This window comes from Buceros rhinoceros, unplaced genomic scaffold (assembly GCF_000710305.1).
Source record: "Buceros rhinoceros silvestris isolate BGI_N320 unplaced genomic scaffold, ASM71030v1 scaffold16569, whole genome shotgun sequence".
Lineage (NCBI taxonomy): Eukaryota > Metazoa > Chordata > Aves > Bucerotiformes > Bucerotidae > Buceros > Buceros rhinoceros.
In genome coordinates, this window is record NW_010431323.1 from 30,506 (window position 1) to 41,174 (window position 10,669).

The 10,669-nt window shown below is 45.0% G+C and overlaps 2 protein-coding genes across 2 annotated transcripts in view; one reads left to right on the forward strand and one right to left on the reverse strand.

Moving 5' to 3' along the window:
- The window catches only part of CDAN1 (codanin 1), a gene marked incomplete at its 5' end in the record, with an annotated part of 32,593 nt that extends 28,700 nt beyond the window's left edge, over positions 1-3,893 (forward strand). The window contains 3 exons of the mRNA XM_010143403.1: positions 913-1,115; positions 1,780-1,887; positions 3,768-3,893. Coding sequence (XP_010141705.1) covers positions 913-1,115; positions 1,780-1,887; positions 3,768-3,893 — 437 coding nt within the window. The remainder of the gene's footprint in view (positions 1-912; positions 1,116-1,779; positions 1,888-3,767) is intronic.
- Positions 3,894-9,335: 5,442 nt separating this feature from the next.
- Positions 9,336-10,669, reverse strand: part of STARD9 (StAR-related lipid transfer (START) domain containing 9) — a gene marked incomplete at its 5' end in the record, with an annotated part of 21,049 nt that continues 19,715 nt past the window's right edge. The window contains 2 exons of the mRNA XM_010143404.1: positions 9,336-9,437; positions 10,525-10,669. The exon at positions 10,525-10,669 is cut by the window's right edge and continues 14 nt beyond it. Of these exons, the coding sequence (XP_010141706.1) occupies positions 9,336-9,437; positions 10,525-10,669 (247 nt within the window). The remainder of the gene's footprint in view (positions 9,438-10,524) is intronic.

Below are 10,669 nucleotides of genomic sequence, written 5' to 3' on the forward strand. Positions count from 1 at the left end.
GAGATTGACCTTTGTCAGGTATTTCCCCGCTCTGGCCCGCCTCGGGCGTCAGAATATTCTGGTAATCTCTGCCAGTCGTGCGGGCCCAGAGGTTGTTGATTTCGGATGTTTGGTGTCAGCCCGCTGTTGGCCTGGACTCAAGCACGGATGTACCAGGTGATCGTGACGCAAGTGCGGTTGTACCGGGCTGTGAGGTGGTGACCATCTCCCGAGTGACAGGGGGAGCAGTGCAGGCTGGAAAGCGGGGCCGGCACAGCAGAGAGGGGACTTAGCGTCTGCTTTGGTGCCCTTCACAACCCGTGCCTGAGTTACGTCAGTAACTAGTTCATGCCGAGGAAGCGGGGATTGAGGGGAGGGAGGGAAGTCGCCTCAGGTCTTGAGTGGGAGGGGACTGTATCGCCACCAGACTGTGCCAGGGAAGATCTGGTGTCTTCCCTCTGTGTATGTTAGCTGCAGTTAAACACTATCCAGCTTTCGTTTGTATGAAGTTATGCCAGTCTTCCTGTCAGAACAATGAACAACTATTTAATCTGTTTATAGATCTAAATATTGTTCTACTACATTATTCTCTTGCCCTCTGGAAGTAACACCTGGGTCCTCTTTTATTAAACATTAGGCTGACTTCTGTTGAGTCGTCTTTCAAGACCTATGAATGTATGCCAGGCAAATAGTATACTTTGAGTAGTGTAAATGTCTTCCTTCGTAATACGTCTGTGTATGTTTTCAAAGCTCATAATTTTCGTGTTTCTAAACTGCAGTCCTCTTGGGTTCACTGGCTTACACTCACCAAGTCTTTTACTTCATTGATTGTTCAGATACCTGCTATGCAAAATGTGCTGTTAGACCAAGATGATAACTGTAAAAGGAGAATAATGCAGCTACAGATGTTCACCTTTCTTCCTTTTCTTACAGTGTCGGATCGTGTTCCTCTGAACTTCAGGATCAAGTCTCCAGAGAAGCGCTCTGAGAGGCTGCGTGTAAAGAATAACCCCACTTACGGCCTTCTAAAGCTTCTGCTTTCTGTGTGGAAGGAGGACTTTGGGATACCTGTTCCTGTGCAGCTGATCTTCAGCAAGAAGAACATTGGTTATCTTGCCGAAGTTAAACAGCGAGAGGTAAAGCTTATTGCGATCTGTGAGCTGCCAGTTCTCCCCTCAGGCCTGATGTAATCGTGGGGGAGCTCTGCCTGCCCGCGGTGTTAACTGAGTGCTCGTGTGAATGAGGCAGCGGGCTCTGCTCGGGGGGGCTCTTGGGAAGGCACAGTTTAATTTAGGAACATCCGCAAAACGGCCCCTTTGGCCCTGGAGATGGTGAGGGCTGAACGCACGTGGCTTTGGCTGCATTTGTGTGTGTTTTATCAGCTTTCATTTTCGCGTGCATATTGGCGTTATCCTAAGATCCTCCACTGTGAAGCTGGAAATTGTCCTATTTAGTTGCAAGCTAAAACCAGCTTATTTTGGAAAGTAAGAAAAACATTTTTCAAGCTCTTTTTGAGCACCCAGGAATTAAATACTTGGTGTGTTTGGAAACTGAGAATTAGAAATTTTGAGACTTTATGGTAGGTTACAATGTATGAACTAAAGGAATTTTGTTCACTTATTTTGGATGTTGCTCTTTGATGTCCATCATTGCCACAGCCAGATTAATATTATGCTTTCATTTTTTGCTCCTTTTCTCCATATTCTGATCAAAAAAGAAAAACCTGAATTCTATAGGGATAAAGAAACAAATGCAAAATCCACTTCTTTTCATGTTGTTGCTATTTTTTCTGTTCTCCAGTGGGATTTGTTCCTATTCATGCTTCATAGTCTTGTAGAAAACGGACTAATGAGAACTAGTGAAATAGAGAGCTGCTTGCATAGCCTCGAAGAGCTCCCTTGGCCCTCAGTAAGTAATGATTGTTGTGTGAACAAGAAATGAAATGAAAAGTAAAGCTACATCAAGAGCTGTCATGGGTTAGGGCTGGGCTGGCCACTAGACCAATGACAGATGCTCCCTATTAACCCATTTCCCTGGACTGGAAAAGAAATGTGCTTTAATGAAAATGCTGGGGTTAGGGCGGGGTTGGCCACTAGACCAATGACAGATGCTCCCTATTAACCCATTTCCCTGGACTGGAAAAGAAATGTGCTTTAATGAAAATAATCACAATAAAATGTATACAAATAAATACAAAACCAATACTGAACCCAACTGCCCTGATGGCAGCCACGTCACCGTCACCACTGACGTTGTGGGCAGGTGCTGGGGAAGTCCCAGGCTGGACTCAGCGTCAGACAGGAACAGGATTTAGGAGCTGGATTCTGGAATGGATTCAGGGATGCACGGATTGGGATCAAAGGCAGAACAGAGTCTTCATCAGACACCAGCCACTGAAGAGAGAGTTGTCCCTTGTGGTCCCTCAGCTTCACACGGATTGTGACGCAATGGGATGGGACACCTTGTTGGTCAGTTCAGGGTCACCTGTCCTGTCCGCTCCTCCCCGCAGGTGCAGCCTCTCACTTGCTGCACCCCCACCGTGGCACACAGGGCTGAGCAGTGACCTGGGTCTGCCCTGGAGCAAGAATAAGCCAGAGCCTTTCTGCAGCCCAGTCCCTGGCAGTAACTGGAAACATCAAGCATTACCACTTCTAGCAGCAGACACTGTCTGCAAAAATACACCGTTAACTTCAGAAAGTGCAGCTGTAGAGAAGAGACTGAGCTGAAAAGTAAAATCGCTGAACAGAATAAGCTCTGCTGTAACTCAAACCAGGACAGCATAACAGAAATAAGTTGGTTATAACTTTTATTTTTAGTTTGTATGTAGTTTAAAAATGACCAGGCAGACTTCTGAGCATGCTTTTCATTATGTTGGTATTTGGGTAAATAACTCAATGAGTTGGATAGCTTGTGTTGCTTGGGTGATAGAGACACAGACTGGCCTGTTGTTGCTGCAGGCCTCAGTGTACAGGTGCGTATATTATTCTCCAGTCTCTAGGAGGACAGGCAGTTTAGCTCTTTTTACTTTAGACAGTTGAATTGTAATACTAACATTTATTTTATAAGTCAGTGAAAGTGTGCAGGCCAGTTAGTCTGTGCACATATATAAATCAGGTAAACTCCATCCAGGACAACAGTCAATCCTTGTAGCTCTGTTTTATGTAGATGAAGCCCATAACCTTCCCCCTTCCTGCCCAGCGCAGCAGCAGGGCTGGGTGCCTGTTACTCGTGTTGGCTGAAATCTGCACTCGTGTGAATCTCAGCATTGCCCGTGCAGTGGAAACATGTCCAAGAAAACTGTAGACCAGTGTGGAGACCAGCCGGCTCAGTTCGCAGCTCGGAGTCTGGCCTGAATGCGTTTGCTGTGTTCCAGCTGCGAATGACATTTTGGGAACTGTCTTAACTGACCAGACTTGCATTTAAACCACTTTGCCTTCTGCCACCTGAGGGGAGTCAAAATGCGGGAGACCGCCCAGCTCCCTTCCTAAAACTGGACGGTATTTCAAGGCTGGTGAGCGCTTGCATATGGGTGATGAGAAATGATTTAGACCGTGGCACTGTATGTTCTGAGAAGGGGGTGGGGATTTTAGAGGGGAGAGCGAACATGTAGGCATACAGGCATTCATCTTTGCCATCAGTTTTGTAGCTTGTTTAGTTTCTGCACTGGAAAACTATCAACAACATGTTTAACCTTGTAAAGTTCTTTTCTTTACTAGAAGAATTAAGCAAGCCTTTGTGGTCATTTGTTAGTAAGAGTTTTCTGGTTTGTATCTATCTGTCCGTTACAGGATTTCTTAAAAGAACTGGAAACGCTCTCCAGGGTGTTCATATCAGAACATCATATGGAAGAGCCCAGGACTAGCCCTTGTGAGCTGACCAGACAATCTCTAGGTACCGTGACAGCGCAGAGTTAGTGGAGGTGGACTCGCTGTGGACAAAACGACTAGTGAAGATGCCGATGGAGTTCTCGGGATTTCTGAATGCATTGGGAGCTCTCCGCTGGGAGCACGCTGCAGAGGAAGGGTCACTGCAGAACCTGCACTGGTCTTTCTGTTCACGGACGTTTTGCTGTGGTGACTATGCTGAAGGATTTACATCAGCAAAGGGATCTCCAAGTCAGAAAAGTCCTTTAAGCACCTTGATCGTGGCTCAGAGCAGCCATTTTTTAGACTCACAGACACTTGTATTTGTGCAGCAGCAGGCTGTGACGAAACCCAGGAATCAATTCAGGTGGACAAGCTGGATTACCCCGTGATCAGAGACGTGGTTTCCTGGTGGCTCTTCTCTTAATGTGATTTCTCATGCCGTCTTTTAACAAAGACGGTACTGTCAGGGGAGGGAAGAGGTGAACCTGCATGACGTGGAGAAGAGCCTGTATTTATTTTTTATTGTAAGCTAAATTTTGAAGGTTTGGTTTTAATTTTTTTAAGACTGATTTTAAAAGTTAAATCATATTAAATATATCCAGCAGAACACTGATGGCATTATTCTTAAAGGATTAGATGCTTAAGTGTTTTTCCATCTCTTGTTGGAAACAGAACTTGTAATTTCCCATGTTTTTTAATAGAAATAAGGGAGAAAATATCTGTTTATATTTTCTACTGAAGACAGTATTTTTAAGACCCTTTTGTAGTATGTGAACATAAATGGCACCTGCTGCTGTTCACTTTTTTATAGTCCTCTTTGCCTTGAGTTTGGGTTTTATCAAACAGGAAGTGCCGCAGCAAGAAAACTACAGCCTGGCAGAGCAGATGGAAAAAGCAGTGAAGAACCACTGTGACATCCCCTGGAGAGCCGGTTCTGAAAGGAACCGTGCTTGTGGAGGACGGTGGGTGTTTTCTGCCCTTGCGGATAGATCATCACCAAGTGTGTGACCTCCTGCTCACCTCCCCAAGTGTTTCCTTAAACTGGCATTTGTGGTAGGGTCTGCTGGTGGTTAGCAGAGTATGATGAGGTGCTCGTTGGCTGTCTCGTGGGATTTCCGCCCGCCCCCTGCCCCGCGGCAGGGAGGATATTATTGCCGTTTATCTAGGTGTGTGCCATTGGTGCAGGTTTTTCCAGAAGGCAAATACTGTGTTATACAAGAACAACATCTGGACAAAGTGAAGCCCAGGGCTTTTCAGCTTGCTAATTAACTTACCTCTTCCTTGTAGAAGGCGAGAAAAGGTAATGACTTGGAGCCAGTGATTTAAGAAAAACCACAAACAGACCTAATTAGGTAGAACTGTGGCTTTTGTTAAATTTTACCTGCTACAGAGAGAGAAACCGTAGAGGAACAAGAGTGTGTGAACTGTAGTGAGATTTTTCTTGACTAGGTTACTGAGCACTGCATTGAAAGATTTGGCACGTTCCATCTGTGTGGCATTTTAGGAGTTTTCTGATGTGCTTGAGGCAGAGGGTCCCTAGAAGTGGGCACGCTGTGTCTGCAGCAAGGACGTGGCAATACAGACTGAAATAGCAAGTACACTGTATGCTACCACGCCTGCTCCCTGAGGCTGAGTGTTGTTATGTGGAAGTCTGCTGCAGGTCTCATTTGAAGTTGTTGTTTGTCATAATAAACATGGTTAAATGTGCTGGCGTGTGTGAGGCTGTCAATACGTAACCGGTTAGTACTGGGGCAAGCTACAAAAAGGTGCCTTGCCACAAAGCATGGGGCAGAGAAAGGTCTGTCATCAATCCTGTCTGGGCTGCTGCTGCTCTGCTTATACTGAAATACATCTTTCTTTTGTCATACAAGGGGGGTGGTGGTGAAAGGGGGAAGAAGCTGTAACCTGTAATGGTTAAAAAGGTGCTCTTAGCTCTGGGACTGGCTTTATGTAGGTATTATAAAACTGCTTCCACAGATACTGTGACCATGTTTTCATGGAATCAACATACCTGAATTGTCCTCCTTTAATGCAACATGCTTGGAAATTTTTATTGAAAAGGTGAGCAGGCCCCAGGGGCGCTTCACTGCTTGGAGAGCATAGTTGTGCCCCGCGGGGCAGAAGGCAGTCAGTTCTTCAGCGGGGACCGGCAGGTAAGAAACACCTCTGCTGCCGTGCTCTTAACGCAGGTGCTGTAGTTCATGGGCATCTCGTGGTACTCAGCCTTGGTTGCTCTGTAAAGCCAGACACCCAATGCTGTAACAGCCTTAGGAACAAGTGTAGAGCGCCGTCTTCTGCCTAGGGATACTCAGCAGTGGGACCTCTCTCGGGAGCGTGCGTGACTCCGTGGTCCCACAGGGCTGGTCAGCCCGTCTCTCTGTGAATGCTGCAAGCCTCGTGCCTGTTCCCTGTGCACTGCCTCTCACTGTAGTGCAAGCAGCGCTGCAAGGAGGAGAGCAGGAGGGAGAGGAATGCTCACGGCAAGCTCGGTCCAAGTGTGTGGCCTGCCTTCTGTCAGTCTTTCCTACTGCAGACTCATGACTCTCAAAAAAAAAAACCTGAAGAAAAATGGCATTATATTAATTTCCTTCTGAATGTGCATGTCAGAGGAGCTGTGTAACTGGACTCAGGCAGCCAGTGCCTTGTTTCAAAACAAAGAAGCCCTTTGCTTGGACAAGACTCTGTCACGGAACCCAGCTCGTAAGCAGTGACTGGCTTCTTGACTCTCGTGCTGCAAATTCACATTCCGTGCACGTTCCTCAGCAAGAAAGTAGGAGATGATGCACATCCTCTATCACAAGCTGGCCCTTATATGTTATTTCTCCTTCCAGCATAGTTGGAGCAAAATAATGTGAGGCATGTTTTCTTGTGTAGAAAATACCGTTTATTGTGGATATGAAAATAGCAATACCTTGAGTGAGAGCAGAGATGCAGCAGTAGGTGGTACAGTACAACCAGTCTGATCAGCTACTGCTCAGCAGTAACTTACAGGAAGCTGGGTTTTGCCCATTGTAGATTAACAATTTAGATGGCTGCTGGGTTTTTATTTCCTCCTTCCAAACAAACCAATGCCGTATGTTAACAGGTACCTTAAAATGTTACATTTGCAAAAGAAAACAGTCATATAAATAGGCTTTTTAGTATCAATTGAATATTGTATTAAAAAAAAGTTACAATAATTCAATACTGATAAAAATAAAACTTAGCTTTGATAGCATATAAAAACACTTCAAAACAAGCGTATATAAATAACTTAATTTGTAAACATAGAAAAAATCTTATGTATATATAAAAATAAACATCTGATGCACTGTACAAGACGACGTTATCCTTCATAGGCACTGGCATCGTTTATCAGCAGCGGTCCCCCTAGATGTTTTTCCTACAAAACCTGCTTTAGCGCTAGTGCCAGAATGTCCAAAATAAAAGGGGGGAAAAGTGAAGCACCGAGCAAAGCTTTTGAGGATTGTGGGAAGACCTCCCGTCCCTCCTCCAGAAATCCATGGAAGCAGCACTGAGGACAGAGCCAATACACGGTGCTGCTGTTTCTTCTCATTTTTTTCTGGGGCTTTTATATACTGTCTTGTCTGCTCTGCCTTTCTTGGGTTCCACCAAAATGGGGTGGGGGGGGGTCTCTAGGACAAGAAATCTGTCTTCTCACTTGGTTGCAGAAAACCTTGTACTGGGTTGCCCCCTTTTCCTTGGGGGCTGTGGAAGGTGCGGGACCCTTGAAGTGAACCATGCCATGACTCAGTTTGGCAGGCTTGTAAGAGAAAGCTGAGCCGCACCGAAAAAGAACAGTAATATATTGGCGTTACGCGTGTAACCGTGACTGTCTAAAGACAAAACAAAGCAAATCTGTAAGTACGTAAAAGGTTTTGTTATCCTACCTGGTATAGTTTAGGGGAGAAAAGAAAACACGGGGCTGGTGTGTCCCAAAACTGCGCTTTTTCTGAAATAACAATTTAACACAGGTACTGTCTTCTCGTTTAAAACTTCGTATATTAATAACAGGAAGTGACAGAGAAGCTGAGAGCCAAAAACTACACCTGTGCAAAGCCATAGTAAAAGCAGCTCTTGGCTCGTGACCACAAAGGTAGGAAGTGCAGCTGATGTCACTGACTGCTGGGAAAATGCATCTTTACTGAAAGGAGCCGTGTTCAAGTAGCAGATGCTGACTCTGGTAAGGTGGATGCTTGATTACACAGCTCTCACTTCACAAATTTAAAGAAGTGGAACAGCGTCTTGAACAACGTGGGGTTTTGAGCAAAAGAAAGCATATTGTAGCAGCTCTTATTGCTTAGATAAGGTATCTAAAGAGATTCTTTATCGTTGTGCTGAAGAAGTAAATGAAGTTACTCAGATATTTGAGTTGCTTGCGGTTTTGTTTAATTTTTAGGAATGTGTGACCAGACTACAGGGTGTGTGGAAGAACCGTGTAAAGCCTGACAGCAGGACTGTTGGACTAAGTTCCCTAGCAATACCGTGAGGTAACCGACTGAGAAGAGTCTGTATTTGCTGCGGTGCAACAGCTGGTCGTGTTATGACCAAACAAGCATGACAGGGCTATGACCAGGCCAGATTTTCCCCTCAAACACATTTGGGTAAAAGTCTGGAAGGGCTGACAGAGAAAAAAACCATAGTGGGGAAAATGCTGGAGGTACTTTTATCTGCAGGATTTAAATTCTAGAAACAAGCTGATTACTCAGTACTAGCCCCCGTTACTGACAACATGTCACTGTATGCAGCTGTGGGTTTGGTTTCTTTATTTCAGAGCACCTAATTCTGCAGTGCAGTGAAACTGTGTCCTGAGGCGTGGTGATTTCCACGGATGTTGCATAGTGTAGTGGCAATCTGAAATACCTTATACAGGCTGCAAGTATACGAGCAAAATCTGTCCCGGGTGTAGGATGTGTGGTTGGTGCTGAGCTCCTCCAGGGGAAGGACAGCCCGCTAGCTAAGCTTATGACTTATCTACACTGTTAGGGATTCTGCATTTGCTACCTGCCTCAACATCACAAAGTAGCTTTGCGACTCGAGCTCGTAAGGGGTCTCAAGCTGTCCGTGTCCTGTTTCCACTTCAGCACCTTTGATTGCTTTCACTGCCTTTTCCTGACTGCTGCCAAACTTTCTTGCAGGAATTAAATAATACACTTCTGCACACGGGATGCTGGCTCTCGTAACCCGAGTCTCTTCCTCTGCTCTTTGCAGAAGCAGCTCCCCTTCTTGCTGTTACGTGGAGGTTTTCCACAGCTGTCTGCAGGAGGACAGGTTTCCCAAGAAACTTGCTGGGTTTCTTCTGAGCAGCGCTGTCTAAAATGATCCTTTTTTCTAGCTATCTGTATTTCTGTATAGTCCAACAGTTAGGCGCCTCAAGCAAGGCTTGACTGTGACTGTCGTATGAGCCAGCATTTTCATTACCCGTACAGACCCTTGTGTCTCTGTGACCTTTGAGCTGCAGCTGCCGAGGGTCCAGGTTTGTACCCAGCGCTAACTAGCAAGGAAGTGTGCCAGCCGAGCAATCACCAGAGGCTGTCGCTTCGCGATGGAACTCAGGAGCCTCGCAGGGATCGCCGGGGCGCCAAGATCCACCTGCAGCAATTAGACAAAAGGCACACGTTGGGCTTTGTACCTGTTTCTGAACAAAACGCTTCTCTAGCCTGGGACAGTTCCGATGTTGCAAGTATCTGTTAATCCCAGAAGCAGTTTACAGCCCAATGCCATCATTTCTGCGTGGTTCCACCTCTTCCTTCCCCGTGCTCCACAGACTTTGAAAGCTTTGCTGTCTGATGGTGCTCTCAGCAGCTATGACCCACGCTGCTTTTGACTTTGAGATTAGGTAACATTACTAGTTTGAGACAGACACAGTGTTATGAAAATGTATATGCATATATTAAAGTGCAATATAAAATCCATATACAGTATTAAAATGCGCAGCTATTATACATATTATCATAAAATACATGTACTAATTACCATGATTTAAAGATAATATTTTAAAAATTGTATCTGAAAAATGTGGTTTATATAGATAAGTTTAGAGGACTAATGCTGTTTATTCTCAGATGAGCATTTTAAATAAACTATACACATTATGGTATTCTCTCCTGGAAACTTAAGTACTTGGTACCACTGTCTCAGAGACCCTGTTTTCAGATGAATCCTTAATAAATGGACAGCTGGATTTTCTTACTCCTAACTGGAATCCTAATCTTCTCTTCTGTAGCTATTAAGTGTGAAGAATTAATGCCTTCAGTTAGAAAAAGTTAACAACTCTTTCCGTGCATTTTGAAAATAAATAATCCAAGGTGGACTTCCACTGTGCACAGCAAGATAAAAATGCAAACATGACTTTCCATACTGGGTCACCATGGGAGAATGCAACACATTCTAAAATTGCTAATAAACTTTTAGAAAAGAGTCTTGGTATCCAAGGGAGCAGCTTTAGATGCTGTAAAACCTTGACCATGTGCTTAAGCCCAGTCCTGATAAGATTCGCTCTGCATTGCCGTACGTTATGCTGGATACCAGCGTGAAGTGGAGGTGACTTTCATGGTCAGTTCATAAACTTCCTGCAGCATAGCGTAAGGACGACAAGTCCTGCTACTTACCGGCTCTTAAGAGGTCTGTGATGTAACAACTTTTTGCGTTCACTGTTGGACATACAGCAAAATCTTACCTGCGCCATGTAAATAACTCTGGTGATATCTCTTCCATTCACTACATCAGGTTCCAGTATCCAAGCGCTTGGCAAAATCTCCCCTCTCACCACCTCTTTACAAGGGTGAGGCATGGACGCGTCATGGACAGACTGAATAGCCAAG